Source organism: Limulus polyphemus, unplaced genomic scaffold, assembly GCF_000517525.1.
Source record: "Limulus polyphemus unplaced genomic scaffold, Limulus_polyphemus-2.1.2 Scaffold2912, whole genome shotgun sequence".
Lineage (NCBI taxonomy): Eukaryota > Metazoa > Arthropoda > Merostomata > Xiphosura > Limulidae > Limulus > Limulus polyphemus.
The window spans coordinates 549-27,238 of NW_013668522.1; the positions used below are offsets into that span (position 1 = coordinate 549).

The window sequence follows — 26,690 nt, forward strand, 5'->3', positions numbered from 1 at the left end:
TCTTGTCATAGAAGTGCTTCTGACTGCCTTTGATGGGTTTAGCTTCTCCACTAGAACTGCTCCGATAAATCTGGTACAGTACCTAGTTCTGATTCTCTATTTTGTAAGTCTCCTTCCTTTTTGTCTTGTGCTCGACTTTCTCTCGGGTACTGTCCTGGAGATTTTGCAGTGAAGGGTCTTTCTTCTGCACTTCTGCTAGTTCCCATAGACCTACATTCGGGATGTCACCTTTCAAGACATGCAGGAGTTTAATGTCTTGCTTGCTCTTCTTTCCTTGAACTCTAGTGGTGACTGCACATGCCTCATCAGTCTCTTTCCTGTCTGGTTCCTCCAAACTTCTACTTCTGGTATATTTCCAATCACCAAGTCACAGATTGGTGCTTTTATACACGTGACCTCAAGGTCTCCCACATAGTATGGAGTGTCCAACTTTATTCTTGCTACGGGAAACTTTCTCCCTCTCCTATCAATCAGCATACACAGACATACCTTGCTCAGTCAGAAGATGCCATGGACTATGACATGTTAAAAGTAGCCTTGCTGAAATACTATGAACTTCCCGAGGAAGGTTTTCCCCAGATATCCAGATAAATCAAATTGACACTGGAAAAACTGTATTTCACTTTGTGGTACGACTATGGCAATACTTCACAAGGTGGACTGACATGGCCAAGTGTGAAACTAGTTTTGAGGGCAGATCTACTAATATGTGAACAGTTCATGATCACAAGTTCAACTGACATATCACTATTCTTAAAGAAGAGAGCACTAAAAGATGTAGATGAGATGGTCAAGCTGGCAGATTAGTTTGTGGAAGCCCATGGAGGCAGTGTAACTGGCAAGTCCAAGTATAACCAGTTAAAGTTGAAACCAAGGGTGGCTGACCATAAGGAGGAGTCTACTAAATATGACAAAAACTTAACAGACAAAAGGGAAAAGAGATACTATGCTTGTTATAAAATGGGGCACATTGCAAGAGAGTGCAAGTCCATCACCCACAAGCAACAACATAAAGCAGCTGGAGCTACTTACAAAGATAGTGCTGGCAAGAAACAAGAAAAATGTTACTATCACTGTGTATGCTGCTGCCAGAAGAAACAGAATCAAGGAAACACGTCAGATTTACCACAAGAAGGAAGTGCTATCTCTGATTAAACAGTGCATGATTTATGGTCAGTTCAAGTTCGCAAAGGGACCAACTGTAGATGAAGGCTATGTCGGGGACAAGAAAGCGAAAGTGCTACAAGACACTGGGTGAAGTAGTGAGAACCAATCTAGCATCAGATAAATCATGCCCGCATACACTTGTAGGTCTTTTCCTGTGAGAAGTGGACTGAGACAGGCTGCCAAGTTGCCTTTGTCCAAGTTCTGACTTTGGGTAAATCTTTCATACCTCTCGAAGAAAGCACCCATATCGTCTTTCTGTTCATCAAATTTGAGCAGCTTAGATCGACTGGCCTTGATTCTAATGTAATTTTTGGGTCCTTCATTTCTTTGTTGGGTGAGCTTGGTGATCTCAATTTGCTCTTATTCTCTATATTTCCAATATCTCCTTTTCTTCTTTCAGTTTTTCTTCCTCTCTTCTTTGCCTATGTTCTTCTCTAATTCTTGTTTAACAAACTAGTAGTTCACTATCTTTTGGCCCATGTTGCTCACCTCTCTCTATCTATTTATCAGAATCAGTTGACATGGTTATATAGCATAATTGTAATCTGTGCATTATTTTCGTCATCACAACAGTTGTGCATATATAGGTCCACTTCTACTGTTATTCACATCTTCTTTTACCTCCATTCACCAGTGTATAATTCAGGCTGGGTTCCAATGTCAGGTATATTAGGGGCTGCAATTCTTTGCAGTTGGTGTCTGTGATTTGTTGGCAATATAATTCAACAATAAACAGACAACACACAATCCACTTGTTTTAATATAATATATTCAAAACAAGTCAAGAGTATGTACAAAAAATTGTTTACATTATGGGTTATCACAGTTAAACCTATATCTTTATAAATAATTCACTTTTTTGTCAAAAGTCCACAGAAGCTGGTTCAGTTACTTTAGAACCCAATTGAGAAGACAAATTATTCTTCCCTATCTCTGTTTCTACAATACAAACTGTGAAACTTTCACTTTAGCAATCGCCTGTTATGGCTAAACTGACAATCACAGTCTAACTTAATTTTTACTTTCACTAACTTAATCTCTGTATCTGCATGTATTTATTACACACAACAGAAAAATCTAAAAATATCTAGCCTTCTAGTAACAGCATTAAGCATAATGAAAAAGACTTAGAAGCTTCAAGTAAGATGAAATCAAAAATATTACAAAAACTTAGTACAACAACTAAACTATATACACAACGTGTGATTTATACACTTTTAAAATATATAGCTTTTAACACTTTTATTATGAAACTAAATGATCACTAAATAATAACTCTTAAACTGAACAGTCTTATATAACCAACACTTAGCTTAGGAACACTTGTATTTAAAAGTATGCTGTTGTAAAATCTTCCACATAACAACAACCGTTTACTTACAGGTAAGTCCTCTACTCCACTCTCTCCAAAAGACACAAAGTCAAAATAATTTCACTAACAGACTTTATTGGAAACTTACAATGCAATAACATAAAATAATGAGATGGTGAAATCATGATATTGTGTACTTTAAACTAGTTGTTAAATGAAAACTGTTTTATACATTAAGATATAATATTTAAATAAACAAACAAACAAAGTCTGAATTGTTACAACTGGAAAACAATGTATAATACATCCACAAGACATGCATATACTACTGTGTTCAATTCACCTTTCATTACCATCTAACTTTCATTACATATAGTTTGCCCAACTCTTTAAAGAAATATTTTAGCAATTATAGCAAAATTATATTTAATTTACACATTCATAAAATCATGAAACAGTCTAAATACAAAATCTGTTATTAAAATAAGAAAATGAGTTTCAAATCTTTCTGCATTCATAAATCAGATGACTGCATCTTAAACCTAACTTACTGATTCTGATTTCTTAGATCAATATTGAATTTTTTTATGGTTAAACAATATTGACGTTTTTCACTGTGAGCATATAGTATCTTTAATTTGTCATTACAAGTATACAAGTCACAAAAACAAGAAAATAAAGTGGGTTGGGGAATATATATATATATATATTGCTCACTGAGGGCAGAATTTTCAAGTTATTTATTGCTGAGATAACTACATTTCATAATTACATTGCACAACATGTACAGAAATAAAACTATCTGAGCCAGCATACAAATGTTAAATACAAAAGGTTAACAAATATTACCTGAAAATTGTCCATAGAAATAATGATAACTTTCAATAAAAATTCTATATTGTTGTTTTTTAAATGAAGTAATTCATCAGTATGTAATTTTTGGAAATTGTTTTTAGAACACTTGTATTATTTCTATGAACAATGTAACTAATTACTTTTATACAAGAACCTACCAGTTTCTAATAAAGTAAAAAACAATGGGGGAAGTTTTTACTGTAATACATCTAAATCTTCCTGCACTACAAGGTAGGTGTGTCACTAATATGCTGAAGGTTTTCTGCGAAAAAATTAATAAACGTACCAGGTGATTTTCAAACAATATTTTCTATTTAGTATGTTTTATATATGAACATCTAGAAGTGATTGATATTTTTGGACAATCACACCTGTAAGATTAATAAATACTTCACTTACAATATTGTCCTTGCATAAATCATGACAATCAGTAGTCTTGTACACATTTGGTTATCTGTTATCTAGAACACATTCTATAAGTGTACATAAAAAAAAAAGTGTACATAAAAGTTTTGACATCATATGCTTCAAGAAAAACTTGTACTGGATGTTTCACAATGTCTTCTTTCTTGTAGTTTCACATATAATATTCCAATTAAACATTTGTCCTTCAGATACTGTTACAAAAATCAAGGCCTTCCCTTCAAAATGTAGGAACTTTACCAAAATAATGTATATTAACAAGACACGCAAGTTTGAAATCATTTGATAGCTCATTTTCAACCTTTAAATTTCAACTGAAATTTGAATATATACTTTATATAAATTTCTTAAATTTTTAACATCAAAACATTTCCAGGTTACTATAGAATATTATTATGTTTTTTAAGCCAGCAGTTAAAAAAAAATTATCTTGTTTTCAAACTAAATTTATGATGGTAGTTGATTTTCTCCCCTACTTTTAAGTACAAATATTTTAAACTTTATGAATATGACAGTGGAAAACTGATTGAAAAAAAGTTAAGAAAAAGTTCCTCATTCTTTTGACAAAATTACTTTAATGTATTTGAATAAATATTTAATGGTCTAAAAGTTTACAGTTATTCTCTTACAGATTTAAAAATAAACTGTATTTTCGTATTTCATCACATAGTGGATGTACTTGAAGTTAAGTGTTAAATATACAGTTGTCACTGAATAAATACATTTTAAGCTCTATTTAAAGTACTGGGTGTTTCAAAATACCTTCTGTTGTTCAGGCAACTGTATCCAAGAAACCAATGCACACAACGTTGTGAAATTCAGCATACAGCCCAAGAACCATGTACACATTTGCACACTTGTCCTACTTGAATATAATTTTGGATGATGAATTTTATATCCATAGTACAATTTATTGTGACCTTGATATCATCATAACACAACTGTGTATACTGTCTTACACAACATTGTATCCAACGGTTTCCTAGGCATGATAAAATGAACAGCATTAGTGACTTTTGAAACACCTAGTATTTTGATATAATACATTCAAAACTACCTAGAGATAAAAGTTTGGAAACAGGTTTATGAAAGTCATTTTACTTAAAGATATCACACAAAACTTTCTTTATTAATTTAGTACATTTTGTATTTTACAATATTTTACTAGTATCTGGAATATAAAATGAGAAAAGAGCTGTAAATTTGTTGACATTCTTGTTATAAAAATTTAGTCTTTTTATAACCAGATAATGTAACTTAGAACACTTCAGATATCTTAGAACATTTATACACCACAATTCCTGGCCTAAAATAGAACACAATCAATTAGATGTACATTTTTTTAATACATAATGTATATATAAAACTAACTAATGTTTCACATTTTTAAGTATCCATCCAAGCTAAAACATACAGTTCATTGAAAATAGGTCACAATTCTTATCTACTTCTACAAGTAAGAACATTTGAACAACCATATGTGAACAATATAACCAATTTTGTTATTTTCAACTCTATTTGTACAATTCAAAGCTACTGTGTTTTACATACATTTTTTACAATACAAGGATAGTGGAAATATGAAAGTCACATGGAAGTAACATGAAATGTATTCTATATTAGTCAATCACAATGCCACAGGTACAAGTTTGAAAATAACTTACTTCACAGATCACTTAATGAATACACAATAAAAACTGTAAACTTACAAATAATTATGTATTTAAAAGAAATACATTTCTTTTTCAGGATGATTTATAAATAAAATACTATTGTATTATAACCAAAACACTGAGATATGATTGTTTGAAAATTACACTGACGTTTCTAAAACACCTAAATATTAGTTATAGCAAGGAAAAAAACATTAATAAATCCATGTTGAACACCTTTAACTGACCAATGTGAGAATCTATGTATCTTTTTCATGCATTACTTACAAACACTTTCAAAGACTAGAAGCTACCAATTAATGTTTGAATTTCCCTACGATAAGTATTGGAAAAAATTAAACCACAAATTCTTTAATTATACTTTATATAGCTTATTCAAATTTTTTTCCATGTTTTATAGTAAATTATGATTTAATACAAAATTTGTTATCATGCACATTAATATTTGCCTTGTAAATTAAACAGCAGAAAATTTAACAGCAAGTAAGTGTACTCAAATTACTGTATTTACTTAATTAGCAACTCATAACAATTTATTTGTTTAAAACTTGTTACTCATTAAGAAAAATTACAGCATATATAATGGTCATAAGGTTCGCTGCTTTGTCAACTTCTAAAATATAAAAACTGACAGTTGCTATAAATATTTAAAACTAAGCAAAACAAAATAAAAAACATACAGATGGTAACAATTACACAAAACAATATTCTGTTATATAAATTATTTGGCCATTAAATAGGTGAAAAAAAAAGCTTACAATATTTTGTTCTAGTGCTGACATGCATGGTTTAAAAAGATTCATATTTTGGCAATGTCATGAAACCTTTGTTTCTTTTGAAAAGAATACGAGAGTTATAGCTGTTTTGCCAGTGTGAATTTGTGGGTGACATTTCCATTGTATCATCTGCTTCCTCTGCACTAGCTAATTGATATCCAATTTTTGAAGGAATGCATCTGTACTTCTCTCCTGCACGTGATGCTAAGAACCACAAAATGAGGAAAGTGAGGAAACAAAGACCAATGACAACCACATTTACATACATGAGTACCATCGGCTCTTCCGAGATGAACCTGTTAATCCCCAAGGGAATTACCATCTCTCCTAAAGCTGCTCCAAGGATAAAGGTTGCTGCCATCTTGTTAGTTACGTGGATATATCGTTCTACCCAAGAGATAGCTGCTGGTAGAACAGAAGCCATACCAAGCCCAAGAACCACTATCCCCACCCATAGTAATGCTTCCAACTTGTTTGCTCCAGCAACTAGAAGAACAGAGGCCACTAAACACACAATTAAGTCTCCAAACAGCATGTGTAAAGTTTTTACTCTTGCAGCAATACCGATTGAGACACCTCTTGCAAGAGCAAAGCTTCCCCAGTACAGATAAGTTAGAAATGATCCACGGTACTTAGAAAGCTGTAGTTCTTCCTTAATGGCAAATCTCTGAAGTAGCTGTCCTACTGCCACCTGAATACCAACATACAAGCATAAGAAGACAGACAGAAGACCAACAACTGAAATAATAAATACTTTACTCACATGATGAGATTTATCTAACTCTTCTTCTTGTCTAGAGCGAGGTTCTCGGGGATTCAGACACAAAAAGACGAGAAAAACAACTGCCACAATCAATACATAAATGCTTAAGATTGCATAAGCAAATTCAAACTTTCCCAACCGGTTTTTATGCATTAACTTGAATAAGTAACTAATTATGTCTCCTTTGTGTTCATCTTTGGTGTTGCTAGTATTATAAACAAGAACTGAATTGGACGTGTTTTCCATATTTGATTTTTGGCCTTCTGAACTACCCAATTCTGGTGAGGAAATTCCATCGTCTAATACTGGTGATAATCCAACACTAAATTTTTCTTTGGTTTTTTCTCTTGAAGTTTCTGAAACAACTGACCCAGCTGAGGTATGCTCAACTTCTAATGCTGCTGGCAGAGTAACATCAACTTTGTCTTTGGTTGTTTCCATTGAAGTTTCTGAAACAACTGACCCAGTTGAGGTACGCTCAACTTCTGAGTTCAATGTTTTAGAAATACTCGATGTTTCTAATGATTCTGCCAAAACATCATTTTTTGGAGTTTGAGGTAACAAATTCTCCATACTGCCACTTTTGTTCATAGTTTGAAGCTGCTTTACAGTTGAACCTACATCAAGCACATCTCTAATCAAAGATGTATCCTCACCTGTCACTTCTTCTGAAGACACATTGGTAAGTTTATACTTATTAGAATTGAAGTCATTTTTTGGAGGTTTTGTAGTTATGGCTGAAATTTGATCATGCCCTGTATCTGGATTAGTGATATTTCCTGATGCTTTTTGTAGTTTGTTTATATAATGTTTGATATTTTCTTTTTCAATTGGAAAAGAAGTTCCTTCAGATTCTTCTGATGTGGCTTTAACTAGATCAGGGAAGTGTGTAACATTCTCTAATGTAAGTTGTAAATCAGATGCCTTACTTATGGAAGAGGGAATAGTCGTGGTCAACTCTTGATAAAGTGACTCTGCACTTGAACCAACGATTATTGTTCTATCATTTTCACTACCACTTTCTTCATCACGTGGTCGCATTACTTTATTTTCAGTTTCATTAACTATAGTTACATCAGTTGCATGAATAGCTTCACTGAATTCTGTAGCGTTATTTGCTTCACCATTTAAAACATCTTCAGTTCTTTTTTCATTACTCATAGACTTTTCAGGAAAATTAGGTGATTTCAAACGTTTTCTATTCCATGGACTTTCATCAACAGGAACCTTAGCACCAGTTACAGATGGTTTGGGTTTGTGTAAACTCTGTGATGAAGTTGTAACAGTTTCTTCTTTTCCAGAGCTCAAAAGTATTGTTTCATTGTTTTCTTTGAAAGTATTGTTTGATATTTCACTATCTTTTGTCTTTGAAACATTACTGATTGCACTATCCTCATAATCTTTAATATTAAACTGTTCACCATTTCTTTCAATAGTTATAGATTCATTCAAACCATTAACTTTTGTTGTACTATTATGTTTCATTGAGGTTGCATTTACATCAGTATCTCTTTTTTGCAGAGAGTAAATTTCAGGTTTTTTTTGAGTAATGAATGGACTTCCCAGATTCTGATTATATGGAGATACGAGATTCTTTATCCTTATTAAATTATGAAATGCGCTCAAGTCTGTGTAATTTTGATCTGGCTGTATTCGAAAAACAGGTGCACGAAGCTCTACTTGTTCACCAAGAGATATACCCAATAAATGACGCACATTATTCCTTCCTGATACTGGACCATGAGCAAAATTTAATGAAGCCATGTTTAGTCTGCTATTAGTGATGTTAGAACCATTTTCTGATACTGATACTGCTGAATGAGTAACATGGGGAGACAGGAAAGGTTCTGCAACTAGAGGGGCAATAAATGCTCCTAGACCAAAACAGAAATGAAGGGCTTGCATGATAGGAGCACTTTTCTTGCCCCATAAGTCAAGACACCACACATTTCCACCTATGAAGAAAAATTATCAAAGCTAAAAAATGTCAAAATCAAACACATTACTAAAGTAAAGATCAACAATGTAAGTTTTTATCTAACTTCAAGTGACTTCCATTTAATTGTCAGTCCCTAGTTAAGTCAAAATTCACTAAAACCTCAGATATTTTGTTTCATTTCCCATTTCACTATTTTCAGTTAATTTTCTTCTTAAAACAGCTAGGTTTAAGGTTAATTTGTATTGTTAGCCAGGCACGCTGGTAAGTCAATGTAATAAAAATAATAAATATATAACATTATGAGATTTAAGCTAGTTAGACTAAAAATTTGAGTTTTCGTGTTATAATTTGTAGTCATTCTAGAACCAAAAAAAGCATAATTAATATTTTTTGCCTAATTCTTTATTGCGGTTACGAAGTCAGTCATATTGAACCAACCCATACAGAAATACAGTTGTGAAAATAACAAATAAGTTTTTCTACAAAAAAATTTGATAATTATCTGGAGATTATAAAGATTTTGCATGTGAAATTTGAAAATGTTTTAATGCATTAAAGTATTTTTTTATCTTAAAATCAAAATTGCTTTGTATGTTGGATAGTCAACATTCTGAAAGAAAAAGGTTTACAAAAAAATCTTTAATTAAAAAATCTTAATTCTTAATTAAAAAACCCAATATTTTGTGTACAAAAACCTTGTAATGTTTCCCAATAACCTGCAAAATTTTGTAAAGATGTACATACATTATAAAAAATCATAGTATAATTACTCTCATGGATACTTTCATGGTTTAAGGGAGATAAAATCATGTCACAAATTATCATTATAAGTGTCTATATATCATATATTTGCAAGAATGTAGAAAAATTATATTAGTCATACACTACAAATTTATAAATTACCTAAATTAAGGGAGATAAAATCATTACAGGCACAAAAGAACATTGTTTACATCTTTCTAAGATAAAACATTATAGCTTTGAAAAAATGCTAACTGCAGCAGGAAAATAACTAGAAGTAATCTTTGTTATATTGAGAGAAAGTTAACACGTAAGTGCTTCGGAATAACATCCTCGTAGCTACGTTGTACTATGACACAAATTCCATTCAAACTTATGAGAATAAAATCCTAGAAGTTCAAACAATACAGAAAGTTTGTCAAAAAAAACCTAGTATACTATATTTTTATAATTCAAAAATATTATATGTGAAAACAAGTTCATTATTCTGCTGGTTGTTTTGTACGATATGTCTGTCTGTCTTTGGTCAATACCTCTTTATCGTGAAATAGGACATAAAATATCAGAAGTGTAAATCTATTTAATGGCACTAATTAATTTTATGTAAGTAACAAAAAAATGTAAATTCAATAACAACAAATTAAGTTTATGTAAAAAATATTTTAAAAAGTTATAATTTTCCTATACTGAAAATGTATTTCTGAAAAGTACTTACTCCTCACAAGATTAGCTCTTCTCGTTCAGTGCTGCCTCTATATGTGAACTTTTTCTTTATGAATCTCAAAAGCTTCGTGCCACCCCCCCCCCCCCCTTCGTTGGAATTACTATATTCCAACATTTCTTTCATGCAAATAGTCATGTGTCATCTCTTAATGAATAGTAGCATGAAATGGCCAAGTGATGCAGGTGACTCCCTCTACACTCCTCTACCTGACCTTCACTTCGAAGTTTGGCAGAAGGTGTGAGCGCCGGAGGAGTGGGGAGAAAGGGTGAGAAGAGGTAAGTACATATCAAAAATACGGTTTCAGTAGAGGAAAATTATAACTTGCAATACAGTACTTAGCTCCTCTCACAAGATTAGCTAAAATCCCACATTGAGAAGGAGGAACCAGTGCAAGGGAATGAAAGAAGTACCCCCAAAAGCGTTGAAGGATACCCCTGACCATGAGAGATATAGATCCAAAGATCAGAAGAGGGGAACTGCACTACTTCTAAGCCAGGTATACTCTTTGCCCATGTGTAGATTGTTTAATGCACAAGGGCAGAAATTGGGAGGTGTAGAGTGGCTAGGGCATGCTGGACTGTACTTGGTAAGTCAATTAAATCCAAAATCTCCTCACAGAGTTCCAACATCCACGCAAGAGTAGGATGAGGATCATACCATCTTCACCTCAAACCCATGAATCGGGGATTATAACCCGCACCAATTTCTGGGTATGTCATGAGGATTATCACTGATCTATCGATCCAGGAATTGATATCCAGTATTGAAAAGATGTCTACTGCATGGAATCAACTCCCCCAACCATGGCACAAGCCGGCACCATCAAAGACAATAACATCCCTGTAAGAAGGTAACTATGGAGAGTCTAGGATAGCACTGAAACAATCCCAGGTACTACTGCTGTGACCAAAGACACAGACAGAGAAATTGGTGGAGGAAGATAGACAACCTGAACTTGTGTGAGGACTTATGTTGATTGGTTCAGTCTAATCCAAAACCTCTATGCCAGGACTCCCATACTTCACTCGAGGAAAGGAGGGTGACAGTACAGTGGAGAGCCAGGAGGAACATCATCACTGGAGACAGTGCAATGAGTGATCACGAAATCTTATTTTGAAAAGTAGACTATAACGAGTTATTGAATTGAGGCATGGCAGAGATGGGCAGCAATCCCCTTCTGCTTTACCCATGTAGTCCATGGGTGGTATGGTCCGGAATGGGGATTTTTATGAAGTAAATTATAGCAAAGTAATTAACCATTAAGCAATCTTGTGGAACACTCCATCTTGACAGTGAGCATGTAAAGCCATGGATGACAGAGCATGAGTCAACATGGCTGACAGTGTGGATTTAGAGTTAAAGAATACCTGGTCAGGCACCACTCACCACAGAGTGGGATTCATGTGGTAAAAAGGGAGAAAAAAGCCTCTGAAAAAGAAAATGAAGAAAACTTTCCAGTTAAAGTCACACTGAAGTCTGGAGAATAGCCATAGGTGATAGACGAAACCCTGATGCAGAGGAAGGCATGATAGGATGGAGATAGTGTGAAATGAATGTACTGGGATTGGTCCACAAATATAGTAATATAAATATAGTAGTTGAAATACAGTAATTCCCACAAGGGGGGAGTGCAAGGCTTGTGGCATGCATAAAGAAAAAATTTGAATATAGAGAACAGCACCTGAACAAGAATAACTAATCTTGTGAGATGAGGTAAATACCATATTGGAAATAATAATAACCATAATTTAATAACTCACCAGTATCCAGAAATCCCATGGTAATTCCAGTAATTGCTGTGCATGTCATTAGTGCTGCTAGTTTGGCACAGAAAGGCATTACAACAATACCAACAGCAGTAGCAAGCAAACTCAGGAAGAGTAGAAACTGCCTGTTGTATCTGTCAAACAAGATCCCTCCTAGAGAATGAAGCAATTGTCAAAGAAATTTGTTTTCTCTTAATTTTTAAAAGAAATTTAGATTTCAAGTATCTAGCCTCATTTTATGTTGTTTTTTTCACTTTGTTTGACATAAAACTATCAGAAACATTTATTTTGTTATTTTCTCCATTTACTCACTTTCAACTAATTTAAATCTATCCTATTTTTCTCTGTTATGAGAACTACTTTTATGGTTAAACAAAAGTCAGTTTTCAATTTAATGATATTAACATAATACTAAAAACTGTATCTGTTTAGGCACAATTCCTAGGGTCAGGATGAAATACTGTCTCACGTATCTGATGCTGGAGACAGCTTTTAATAAAACAGTACTGCTGTTGTAGAATTCAATATAAAAATCATTTGTCAAACATAATTTGACAAACTATGCATATTCTCATTCATGCAAGAGAAAATCACATTTTCATTAACCCAATCAAATAACACACACTTAGCCATATATTAATTTCTTCCCATTAAATTTGTCCCCCAGTGGGAAAGCAGTAAGTCTCTAAAATCTGGGTTTTGATTCTCCACAGTGGACACAGCAGATAGTCCAATGTGGTTTTGCTATAAAACAAACAAAAAATTAACTATCCCAACATTTTTTAACCTTTGATCTTCCAAACAAGTCTAATAAACCCATCTCTATAAGCAGCATCTTTTCCATTAATTGGCCAGATATTGTTTGAGATAATAAATGTTAATTCAATTCACAGCATTGGCTGAATCTAACCTATAAAAGATGTAATAGTATTTTTGAGTGTTTAGTACACTGAAAGATTGTTCACCTGCAATTGAACCAACCAAGTAGCCTCCATATCTAGCTGTATAAATGTATTCTATGCTATCTTTGTCAGACTGGACAGATCTTCTCAAATCTTCTAACGTGGCAGTAGGGATGGCAAAACACAGTCCCTAGAAAAGAATAATAATTCAGGAACACAAAATTTGTATTCAACATAAGTTACTTAAGCACGTACTTGCTAGTATAATGAGTAGAACAAGACATGCAACTTCACGAAGAAATGGTATACACTCTCATTGTTACACTTTATTGTACTATACAGTGTGTCTACAATTAATTGTAAAAATTTTCAAATATAATAACTCTTAACCTAAACACACTTTTCTAAATTATAGTGCTTGGGGTCCACCACTTTGTTAGTTAAAAAGTCCTTATTAACATAGGAGTTACACAAGATCATGTAAACAAGAATACTGTTACTTACTGATAGTGTTTACTGAGTATTCTAAATATAAAATTAGTTACTTCACTCAATGGTTAGTCAGTTCTTAACACTGAATGTATAACAGTCAGAAACTTAAAATGACTCAATATCATTGAATAAGTAGTGAATAGCATGTTAACAAGTTAGTAATTTGAAAGTTGAGTGAAGAAAGAAAAAGGCTTGCAGTAAAGTACAAGCTAGTCCAAACACACTCAAGATTCACTCCATCTTACCAGTTCTGGCTTAAATCAAGACATTATCACTGACACAGATAAAATGATAGACATTCAGCACCCCCCCCAAAAAAAAACAGTCTATGGTATATGGAATTCAAAAACCCAGGTTTTTTGCATTGTCAATAGTAACAGACACTGTTAAATAATGCCATTAAGAATGACACAAAGAGCACTGGACCACCCAACATGAAGAACAGAAACTGTTAAATAATGCCATTAAGAATGACAAAGAGTGCTGAACCACCTAACATGAAGCATAGACACTGTCAAATAATGCCATTACGAATCACATAAAGAGCACTGGACCACCCAACATGAAGCACAGACACTGTTAACTAAAGCCATTAAGGATGTAATAAGGAGTTCAAGGATCTATATGTCTTTTAAAGTGCATTGGACAACTCGGCATTTACAAGTACTAAAAAAAAAAAGTTTGATAAAATAATAATGATGTACGGATGGCAATGCCAAAAAAAGTACAGAAACAAGATGAATACACAAAACTATACAAAAGTAGCCAAATCTTTCCAAGAGAAAACTTTTATCTACAACTAAATGTTGAATTCCTGTCATTTGCATGAATTCAAGTTTGAATAAAATCATTTAAACTGAATACTGCTATAAAGTCTTATAATGGCTAATTCCCATAAGCTTGTAGCATTGACTCAATGGCTACTTAGGTAGGGATTTTTGTATGGTTTCGGGTATTCATATCTACCTTGTTTTTGTACTTTTTGGCATTGTCATCCCTATGTCATCCTTAACTTTTTTTCAAAATTTGTTTTTAATACTTGTTCCCTCTTTTTAAACAATCAATATTAATGAATGGCAGTCATTATGAAGTCAGCAGTTTCAGCCTGGCATCATTCTTGGGTCCTTCCTGTTTCTGTTGGGTGAGTTTGCTTATCTCAATTTGTGCTCTTATTCTCTCTTCCTCTATTTCCAGTCTCTCCTTTTCTTTCTTCAGTTTTTCTTCCTCTCTCCTCTGCCTCTCTTTAATTCTTGTTCAACAAACTCTAGTAGATCACTATCTTTTAGCCCAAGTCGCTCTCCTCTCTCTATCCATTTATGAGAATCAGTTGACATGGTTATATAGTGTGATTGTAATCTATACACTATTTTACAACATTACAACTGTGCATGTACAGGCATACTTCCGCTGTCATTCATGTCTTCTTTTACCACCGTTTACTGTATAATCCTGGCTGGCTCACCAATTTCAGGTCTTTATAGGGGCCACAATTCTTTACAGTCTGTGACTTGTTGGCAATACATTTCAATAAACAGACAACACACAATCCACTTATTTTAATATAATATATTCAAAACAAGTCAAATGTATGTACAAAAAAATTCTTTACACTATAGGTTATCACAGGTGAATCTAGATCTATAAATAATTCACTTTTTCATCAAAAGTGCACACAGAGGATGGTTCAGTTACTTTAGAATACCCTTCAACAAGACAAATTATTCTCCTTTATTCTACTGAACTGATAAAAAAACTGGGTGGTCAATCATTTTCTATGTAAAATGTGTAGAAAACACCAGTAGGATTAGTGGGATTGATTGTAATTACTGGCATTTTTGTTTAGATTATTTGCGTATCTTGTACTTTATTAAAGATCCTTTAAACAACATAGTTATGAAATCTCAAGCAATTAGATGCATAAACAGTTAAGCAAATAAGTGGTTAAAGGGCTTATGAGGTACAGATCCCACTAGTAAAATCTCATTAACTATACATTTTTATACATAAACTAGATTTTTATTTTAATCTGTATTGCTACAAAAGAAAGATCAAGACAGACTAGTATGCAAAAATCTTATCTAAGTTAACCAGTTTTTTAAATGCTAAGAGTTTTTGTTTGTTTGACATGTGTATTTAAAAGTATCTATATTTTTCTGCACTTAACAGTGACTGGATTATGGTTAAAATTTCTTCCTTCAATTTCAAGTTAACAATACTTAGAGTAGACTACTTATTAACAATACTTAAGAGTAGAATACTTATAACAATAGAATTCACTACTTATAACAATATTTAAGGCAGATGGTTTGATAACAGCACAGAATAGATACAATGTTACTTGTCTTTCAAAAATATCTTGTTAACAGCAGTTAACGGGCACACCAGTTGCAACAAGTACACAAATACTTGTGAACTGGGGTTTCTTGCTCTACAAATTAAGTATATATAAAACTTACCAATCCAAAAAAGGACAAACATAGATTGATTGTCCTTGCCACCTGCAATTTAATTCCACGAGAGTGTCCTACTAAAATAACATCAGGTTTCGTGGAATGTCTTTTAGCAAGATGTCCATTCTGTTCAAAGAGCAAATCCTCCTCTTCATCACTCTTTAGTAAAGGATCTCTGCTTGTCATCTTTGCAGATCTACAATTTTAAACCAAAACAAAATTATGTTTTTCAACAAAGATGTTTTTTAATAGTGATTTTCTTTCACAAAATAAAAAGGAAGCAAAATATCTGTCTGTACTTGACCAGAATTAACTTCTAAAGTTTAAGCTGCAGTCTAACCTCTTAAAACATATGTTACAATGTACAGATATGATCCCTCTTTTAATTCATCAGTACAGGGTATACCACAAATATCAAATAATGAATTCTGGAACTTTTCAGACTTTTGCAACTTAAATAAAAACTTAATAAAGAACAAAATTACATAAAGCCATCTGATCCATCAAACTACTTACTAAATTACTAGAAAAAATCATTAAGCTTATAATTTGTAATGCTAACAGTTAGGCTGATAAACAAGACTGGGCATTTACTCTGGAATCTTAAACATCACACATTTGACAGCGGAGGCCCTTTCAAAAACTTTAATATTATAACACTATATGTAGTGAACAAGGTATCATTTGATCATCCAAAGTTTTCCATATACACCCACCCCAAGAGAAAAGTAAAAATTAAGTTCACCCTTTATTTTTCAGGATATTATCAATTCTCCTTCACTACTGCTAACTAATCACTTTATTAGAAAAATAAAATTGTTCTAACTGGAGTCAAACTTGTATTTTCAAATCTTAAGTTTGCATCCTCTCATTCTATTGTCTTAATAATTCAGTACAAAGAAATTTGAGGCCTTTATCCTATCAATCCTCTAAACACTTGCAAACATCAATATGATCAACTCTTCTTTCTTTTCTCAAGAGAAAATAAACTAAGGGATCTTAAACTATTTCCATAAGATAATCTTTGTATTCCTGAAATAATTACAGTAGCCGTCTGTCGAACCCTTTCCAATAAGTCAATATCCTTTCTTAGATAAGATGACTAAAACTGTACACCATATTCCAAGTGAGGCCTAATTTGTGATTTATGTAAAGAGAATTACCTTTTTTGATTTGTAATCAACATCTATAATTTAAATTCTTACTAAATGTTTTTTAGTTTTACTACTAGCAACAGAGCACTGACTTGATACCTTGAATGGTTTACCAACAGAATTTTCAAGATCCTTTTCTTTAGTCATGCTACTTAATGGGTTCACATCTATATCAAATACGTGATCAAAATTATAGTAACCCAAATGCATTAACACAAATTTACTATAAAAGATAATTTGCCAAATATTTCTGCAACTAACCAGTTTATCTAAGTCATTATGAAATACCTAAAGAGTAATATAATCTGTAAATATTACTAATTATGTCCCTATCAATGACATTAATATAAGAAAAAGCAAAGACCTAAATACTAACCCTAAGATAAAATACTAGGACAAGCGTCCAGTTTTACTGGACTTCATTAATAACTGTTTTTTCTCATCCATCCAATCTGATTATCTAATCTTTCCTCAACACTCATCGATGTGATTCATTTTTAACTAATTGTCAACAGGCTTTAGAAAATCTAAGTGTACCAAATCTACACCTTTCTGTCATCCAAATAAAGAAATTACATAATAAAAAAAGAAAAGAAGACAAAAGATTAATAAAAGCAATATTTCCTTTCAGTGAATCCATTTTGGTTCTCTTTTACATTTCATTAACTGTATTTACAAAGCTTCTTTTATCCCTCTCTTAGACTTTTTCCACTACAGAAGTAAGACTAACTGGCCAATAATTTCCTGGAGAATTCTTTATCATGCCTTTTAAAAGTGGGAATAATATTAGTAATTCTTCAACATTTAAAACCCTGGAAAAACAGTCTGGTAATATATTTTTAATCTATTTTGACCTTCCTTAGTGGTAGAATACCATAGGCCCACGTTTTACTTCACAGTTTTCACAACTTAGAATATATTAGAATAAAATATTTTAGTATTTTTTTAAAAACATGAACCCTTCTTGCTCATTCATTATATTTGATTAATAAGACAGTGAAGCTTAATAGGCTTTACATATTTCAGTTGCTCCATATTAACCATAAATATTATTACTTTGGGAGGAAGTTTGGGGGGCATCAGTAATACTTTGCCCCACTGGCCTTTCCACCAACTACTTCTTTAAGACACAGAAAACAATTAATTTATAAATACAAAGATGTTGTGAGATAGTGATTTATATTATATTTTTAATTACAGTTTTATCATTTATGTAATTTTTCCTTCTATCATCTAGTTTAGTTATATTTTTGCCTTAAAACGCTAGTACATTTGTCTCCATGTCAGTATATTAAACATTAGATCTGTAATGAGTTTCCCCTAGAGATGAAGCATAGTTACCAACTTCATGTATGATTATTTAAAACAAATGCTAATTTGTTAGTCATGTAATAGGTAATATCATGGTCTGGCAAGTAAATAAAAGTATCATCTACTCTGAAAACAAATGAGATTTGCAAAAGCAGTTAGATTGAGTAATACATAAGATACATTTGTATATCATTTGAATTGATAAGTTTATCAGATATTTTATTATTATTGTTTGAGATTTGATGTTCTTCAAACAGTTTAATATTGTTAACTATTTTTATGTAATGTTTACAAATTAGGATTTCATTTTGTTTATTCCTAATTCATTATTATATTGTCCGATTTGATACTGACAACATTAATTTTTCTTTTACACATTCACATTTTAGATGTTTAGTTACAAAAATTCCTGGCCAAGCTTTGATTCATGAAACTTAACTAATAATAGTACTGTGGTTAATAAATTTGTATTTTTGTATTTTACTCTGGAAGTAACATGGTTATAAAATTATTTAAATTGTTGACAATAATAAACACCAACATTAATGAGCAAGAGCTGGACAATTAGTGGAATTTGCTAATCCATTAATCAGTTATTCTCACATGATGGCTAAAAAAAAACATTAAAAATGCTGCAGATAACGTTTTGATACCCATGGTGGGTAGAGCACAGACAGCTCATTGTATAGCTTTGTGCTTAACAACAAATATAATGGCAATATTTCAATTACTTGGATACTGGAATAATAGAAAACAGTAAATAATCAGAAAATAATCAATTAGTCGATTATTTTTGAGTTTTGACACTAGTTAATTACACAGTACTGGAAACAAAAATGAAATTTTGTAATGGAAATATTTTGATTATTGGATAGTTTGAATAATCAAAAACAAATGAATATTTTTGTAATATTAATCTATTTAGTTGTAATGTTTCATGTGAACTAATCAATGGGTAAAGGTAATTATATCAATAAATTTAATAATTCAGCTATTTCACAACTACCGTTTGGTGATGGCAATGACTAGGCCTGGGATATTACATTTCAAAATACAATTTTTAAAACTTGCACTGATGCTCTATATCTCAAACCATATATATCTGACACACTGCTCTTTAAAGATTTTGGGGTTATTTTTGGAATGTTAGAAAATGTACAGAAGGAGAACATGCACTGTTATAGTTATAAAAATGGATTTTGAAGTCAATTAACAATATAATTTGTAAAGTAAATTTAAACCTAGAATTTATGTTAGTGTATAGAAACGAGGGCTTTTAGTTGGAATCTATTACAGTCTACTAGATGAAATTGATGAGAAACTGTATAATGACATTATTATTTCAGTTGTTAATAGAGTTATAATTTGGGGGTACTTTAATTTCAGGCATATAGATTGTGAAATATTAAGATCAAACCATGATGAAAACTTCTTTTTAGAAATCTTTCAGGATGGTTATTTTCACCAATTGGTCAGAAAACCTACCATAAACAATGCTATTTTAGATTTGTTGTTAACTTCTAATACAGAAATGGCTGAGAAGGTGGAGACTGAGGAACATGTGGGTGAAAGCGATTATTGCTCAATTAAGTTTGATGTTTTACTGCATATGGAGAACATGAATAATGAGATTTTGTTTACAAATATAAAATATATTTGAAGTGATGCTACAAGAATTATTTGTTGCTAATTGAGTAACTGAATTGATTGCAGAAATTTATTAAATGTGGAATTTTGATGAAAGAGTTAGCACAAAGGATCACATATAAAGTGTAGTAGACTTAAAATAAGACCCAAAACTTGAGTGCTTTCGAATAGTTGACTATTCTTCTTTGTCTTTCTGAAGAAGAATAGTCAACTGTTCAAAAGCACTCGAGTTTTGGGTCTTATTTTAAGTCTGTTAAATGTGGAAGATGTTTAAAAATAAATTTATAAATATTTAAGGTAGCCATGCTCCTTATAGAAAAAAAGTGTTTGCAAGTAAAGACCAGGTTGGTCAACAAGGGTATAGTGAATAAATTCAAAGAAAAGCATAATAAATTTAAGAATTTAAATTGGCTGCTATGATAGGAGACTTACAAGATTGTAGATCAAGAGTTCGTCAAACAGAATATTAGGAAATCAATAATGCTATATGAAAAAATGTTGGTTGAAAATATATGAAATAATAGCAAAGATTTCTTTAAATACATTAAAGGTAAGCAAAATGTTAGGATTGGAGTAGGGACTTTGGGGGATAAAAAGGAGAATTCTTTTCTGATGATCATGAGAGGGCTGAATGACTAAATTCTACTTTTTTTTTCAATTTTTACTAATGAAGTTTTAATCAGTATTCCTCATCCTGAACAGTTGCTAGACAGAAATAAGATAACATTAATTCTGAGTTTGTTAAGAAAATATTGAGAAGCCAGATGAGATTTCGCAAAAGGTTTGAAGGAGGTTAAGGATTGGACAAGTGAGCTCCTAGCTAATATTATTTTTTAAAAGTCCTTGAATGGTGGACAGTTGTAAAAAAATTGGAAGTTGATAAATACTGTCTCAGTAATTATAAGCCGTTTAGTCTAATATCAGTGGTGGGAAAAGTTTTGAGTGATAAAAGATGCTTTGCAAATTCATTTAACAAAGTTCAAAACTTTGTTGGATAGAAAACATGGTTTCACTATGGGATAGTCTTGCCTTACTGAACTCTGGATGTTCTTTGAAGATGTTACTGCTTATGTAGATTAGGGTAAGAGTGTGGATTTGGTGTATCTGGGTTTTCGGAAAGCATTTGACAAGGTGCCACATAAAGGGATTATTACGAAAAAATTATCTATATAGGTGTGGTGTGGATAATTTGGCTCACTGGATAGTAAATGATGGAAGTAAGCAGAAGGTTGTTATAAATGGAATGCAATCAAACTGAATTAATGTCACAAGAGGGATACCTAAGGGCTCAGTGTCAAGTCCTTTTGATTTACATCAATGACACAGATGAAGGAATGATCAATAAATTACTTATCATTTGCTGATATTAAGGTATTGTGTGTTGCTGGCTGTGAGGAGGAACTTGGTGCTTTAGAAAATGATTTAGATTACTTGACAAGTTGGGCAATCAAACAGCAGATGGTTTTTAATTATAATAAATGCAAGGTAATGCATGTGGGTTAGATAATTATTATTTCAATGCGTTTAATGTCTAGAGTTGTTGTTTTATGTTATTTTATTTTTAGTTAATTTAGTTGGGATTTGAACATTTAGAAAATGGTGAAGTGTAATGGATGAAACAAAAAAAGGCTCAACTAACTAATGGACTCTTGTCATCAAGACAGCAGCAAGATTGGAGGAGTACCAGCTAGGGATGGGCCTAGTCCTACATCTAATATTAAAGATTACTGTAATTTTCTTAAAGATAAGGTAAGATGGTTTTGTGAAACTTGTGATGGTAAAATCCTACCAGCTATTAGAAAATTTAAAGATCTAGAAAAAACAGTTGAGAATAAAGTAGATGAGCATTTAAATGAATACTTTGAGAGAGAGAGAAAAAGAAATCCAATATTGTGATATTTGGTATTAAAGAATCCCCAGATGATGTAAATAATCAAACTAGAGTGGGTTATGACTTAAATCAAATATGTGGCTTACATGAAGCTATATCTCCAGACTTGGAGATAAAAGCTGATCCAATTTAGAAAATACTTAGAACAGATAAGAAAAAGAATGATTTCAATTTTAGGCCCAGACCCATCTGCATAAAGCTTTTGGAACCAAAGACAAAACACCCAATTCTTAATGCTGCCAAACTTATCAAAAATGAATGTAAGAAGGTGTTTATTGTTTCTGATCTTCCTATGAAACAACAAAGAAATGAAATGAGAGACAAAAAAAGAAAAACAAATATAGGGATTAGAAACAATAAGATGGTCAAAAGTAAGGCTAGTATAAGTGCATAAAAGCCTTTGGATATAAAAAAAACTAATAAGTTCCAACTCTGCATTACTAGCTTGTAGTAGTACAGTTAAAGAAAGTAACATAAGATGCTGGTACACTAATGCTGAATGTCTATTAAATGATGAATGAATTAGAGATATGAATAAGAAATGAAAAACCAGATATAACTGCAATTAATGAAACCTGGCTGACTGATGATGTAGAAGATAGTCAACTTAACATAAATGGATATACAATGATGGGGAAACATAGCACCAAATTAAGGGGGGATTATTTATATATATGAAACATAATACTAACTTTGAGCTAAATGATTACTTGAGTAATCTCTTGTTTGATGTGACTCTGTGGCTGACTTAAGTTCTAGAGTGGTCAGTCTTTGGTTTGGATAATGATAACTTACTTTGAGTAGATTTACAAAGTGATGTCTTTAAATTGTGAACACTTATTGATTGTTGGAGACTTTTAATAAACCACAAGCTCAGGGAAGTAATATTCCAAGCCTGCTGGATTTAGTGATAACAAAAAACTGTGTAGAAATATATAATCTAAATATTATGGAACCCTCAGGAAAGAGTGACCATGCAATGATTGTTTTTGATTATGGGGTGAGTTGGGCTATAGTTGATCCCCTTTAAGATTATCAAGGGATTTGAAAATATAAATGCTGAAAAATTATTTATAATGAATCTAAGGGACCCAGCATAAATACACAAAAAACATTGTAATAAGGAAATAAGAAGAAATTTCTATACACACAGAGTTGTAATGGAATTAAATAGTCAATCATGATAGAAATATTCTGTCGGTGAATGCTTTTAAGAACAAATATGATAAATATAAAGACTGTCAATCTCATGCATCTAATTGTTAGTCAAAATAGTGATAAACTTTAAATTTTATTTGTGGTGAGGTGGGCAACAAGCACTAAAAAGTGCACTCAAACTCACTTATTATTACTGTGAATTATAAGTTTAATTGTGATGGGAATAATCTTAATAGTGATATGGAAGAAAATGATCTTGGCATTCTGATTCATCAGCCTGTTAAGACAACCGAACAGTGCATGTAGGATTTTAAGTTGTGTCTACAGAAATCTTGAGTACAAGTCTAAGGAGGTTATAATTTTTTTTTGTAGTTATTGTTTAGATCTCATTTGGACTATTTTGTTCAGTCTTGGACTTTTTACCTTAGGAAGGACATTGAATTGTTGAAAATAGTTCAGAGGAGGGATACAAGGATGATATCTGGGATGGAGGGGTTCTCTCTGAAAATGTTTACTGTTGAGAAAAACAACAGAATTAGAGGAGATATGACTGAGGTATTTAAGATTGTTAAGGGAAAAGAATGGTAGGATTGAGGAACACAATTGTAAGTATTAGCAATTTAGGAATCATCTTGAGCTTTTAAGACAGTTTTAGTTTCTATGACAGGGTTGTTGGCCTTTGTAATGGGTTGACCTCAGATGTGATGGATTCAGTGAATTTAAGCCAATTTAAAGGAAAATTTGATAAAAAATTTGATGATAAGAGCTAGTTTTGAGTATGTATGTTTTTTATTTCTTGTTATGTTTAGTGTTGTGAATGGGATGTCCAAGATGGACCAGCATGTCCCTTGCTGTCCTTAGATTTTATGGTTTGTTAAAGAACTAAAGAAGCAAAAATTGCACCCAACGACTATACAACTTTTCAATTTGCAAGTTATGCTTAGATCAGGCATATACAAGAGCACCAGTTTTCATACAAGCTGGCAAAGTTTAAACTTAGATGAAATAAGCCACTCGACTGATCTTTGCACTACCGCCTTACAAGTATATTTATTCAGTCTCATAACACATTATCAATATAAACAATTATTGGAGTAATTTGTTATTGTTTAATTTACCCATGACATTATTTAGCCGGTCAAAAGTTGGCACATTTTGTCTGTCAATTGACAGTTACGGAGACTATGATGAATTTTTTACTAAGAATGCACCATCTGTTGGTATTTTCCGATTCTATTACTCAATAAAATGGCACTTTTTAGTATTCTGTAGTGTATATCTTGTAAAAACTACACTATCAGTTCATCAAAAAACATCCAATACCATTGAAGTTCAACAGAACTCCTTATGTGTTACAAAAATATTTACAAAAAACTATTTTTTCGTTGAAATGCATAAATGAATCTATTCAAAAAATTTTGCAATAAAAATTTTCAAGTTGATCTATAATTCTTAAAGATTTCAATGGAATTTTCTTCATAAAAAAAAAACAACAACTTACTTTTGTAATTTGTAAGAGTATTTTTCTAAAACAAAATTTTTTATATAAGATAAAAGGATTAAAATTGTGGCTTATTTTATGCTTCACATAAATTCTTACTAGACTTTTTCATATTTGTATCAAACAATGGAAATTGCTGCTATACCAGTAATGCATTACATTAATTTTCAACAGAATTTCATAGATCATCTTGAAGTTGAACTTTGAATGTACTAATGTTAACTTTTAGGAATAAAATTTAAAAGAAAATCATGTAGATTTTCAAAATTTAATAATTAATAGTAGTGCTAACACATGAAACAGTTTGGTTCATTTAACTTTTAAAATTTAAGGAAAATGCTCAGTAGTATATTTCGTTTTCCTTTTTACTACATCAATAACCAATAGTTAATACGTTACGTCATCCTCACTCAAACATATCTTAGGCTTATTACTGATACTATTATTACTACTAATACTATACAGAATTACTAAATACTACTATTTGTATTAGTAATAACGAGATCTACTATAAACCGTCTGGAATCTATATGTACAGTACAATACTCTGTACATTAATGTTTAATAACAATATTAAAATACTAATAGATTAACTCGAAACCGAGTACAAATACTAACAAGTAATATATAATAGGCTTGTAAATTGTATAAATTAGTATAACTCACAGTATTATACAATTTCTAGTCAACATATAACTTTTCGAACTTCCTTATTTTCTACAACTATAACAGTATAACTATAAGTTACAACACACATTTTTTCCAATCTCGATTTTTGTTGAAAATTCTCTTCAGGTTCTTGGTTTACTAATATTACTATACAAGTTCCTCACTCATCAATAAATCATATTATGAATCATGACTAGTGCCCTCTGCAATTTGGAAGTATCTCAGGACGAACTATTTTAATTGTGGAGTAAAGATTGGAAACAGCTTTGTTACCCATTTTAGCCGTTCCTAAGCTTGATTATTTTTAAATTGGATTCATCGACATCAAATATCTATTTCATGTGCAAAAATATTTGTTAAAGCATGTTAAAGTAAGTTGTAGAAATATAGATTTTAGGAGTCAACAAATAGAATTGAACATTTAAGCAAAACATAAGAATTTGTAATATAAGGTTATTATATCGCTTCTGTGAGCTTATAACACAAAAAGTAGGTTTCGATACCAGCAGTGGACGGAGCACAGAATGTACATTGTGTTGATTTGAGCTTAACAATAAACAAACAACCTTTACTAGGTAAACTATGTTGTAATTTTGTTATCTTCTGTTCTAAAACACTTTATGATCAAACATTTATGCAAAATTACAGACGACTGAAACTTTTGTTATAAGTTGTTTGTTTGTTATTAATTACACAGCTACGCAAGTTGGCTGTCTGTGCATTTCCATAGGAAGCAACTTTTGAGGGGCCAGGTCACTGCCACATTGCCATTTCTAGGGAGGGTCTGGGAGCATGACCCCAGGAAATGTTTGAAATTTTAATGCTATATGAGATTGAATATTGAGCCATTTGAACTACAAATACTGTATACACACAACGTAAGGTATTGAATTAAAAGAAGCAAGCTTTTATACATAAGTTGTAGCTATACTTGCCATGGAAAAGTGGTTAGGCTATGACCCGACTGGCGTTACCGCTTCCTACGGTCTCGCTGTGCTGTGCCCACCACGTGTATCGAAACCCAATTTTTAGCGTTATGAACACCAGACTTATCGCTGAACTACCGAGAAGCTTTTATTACAGACAATAGAAATCTGTAAATGATTGCTAAGAATGTTCTCTGTGTTCAAAAAAGGAAGTCACAGATAAATGTAATATTATAATTTGTTAATATTTCACCCTGAAGCTTTATCATTCTCTGTCAGAAATCTAGCTAAACTTGTTGAGGGAAATACAGTTATTAACCACCATCTAAAATTAATTACAAGTTACCTTTTTTCAAAAAGTAGTAATCCAGAAATACATACCTCACTCTCTTATGTATAATGTATATTTAAAATTTTCAACAAAATTCTAATTCAGAACACAATATATTC

General features: G+C 31.9%; 1 protein-coding gene across 2 annotated transcripts; it reads right to left on the reverse strand.

Annotated features, from left to right (window-relative positions):
- Positions 1-2,597: 2,597 nt before the first annotated feature.
- LOC106468196 lies at positions 2,598-25,503 on the reverse strand. 2 transcript variants are annotated; one of them, XM_022396530.1, is made up of 5 exons: positions 25,401-25,503; positions 15,990-16,179; positions 13,105-13,231; positions 12,134-12,292; positions 2,598-8,924 (listed from the first exon to the last, which is right to left on the reverse strand). In XM_022396530.1, exons 2-5 carry the CDS (start codon positions 16,167-16,169, stop codon positions 6,220-6,222), a joined length of 3,171 nt encoding a protein of 1,056 aa, XP_022252238.1. In that variant the 5' UTR covers positions 16,170-16,179; positions 25,401-25,503; the 3' UTR covers positions 2,598-6,219. The 2 variants fall into 2 exon arrangements, with proteins under 2 accessions (XP_022252238.1, XP_022252236.1); XM_022396528.1 differs by lacking the exon at positions 25,401-25,503 and adding an exon at positions 25,312-25,393.
- Between the last annotated feature and the right edge of the window lie 1,187 nt (positions 25,504-26,690).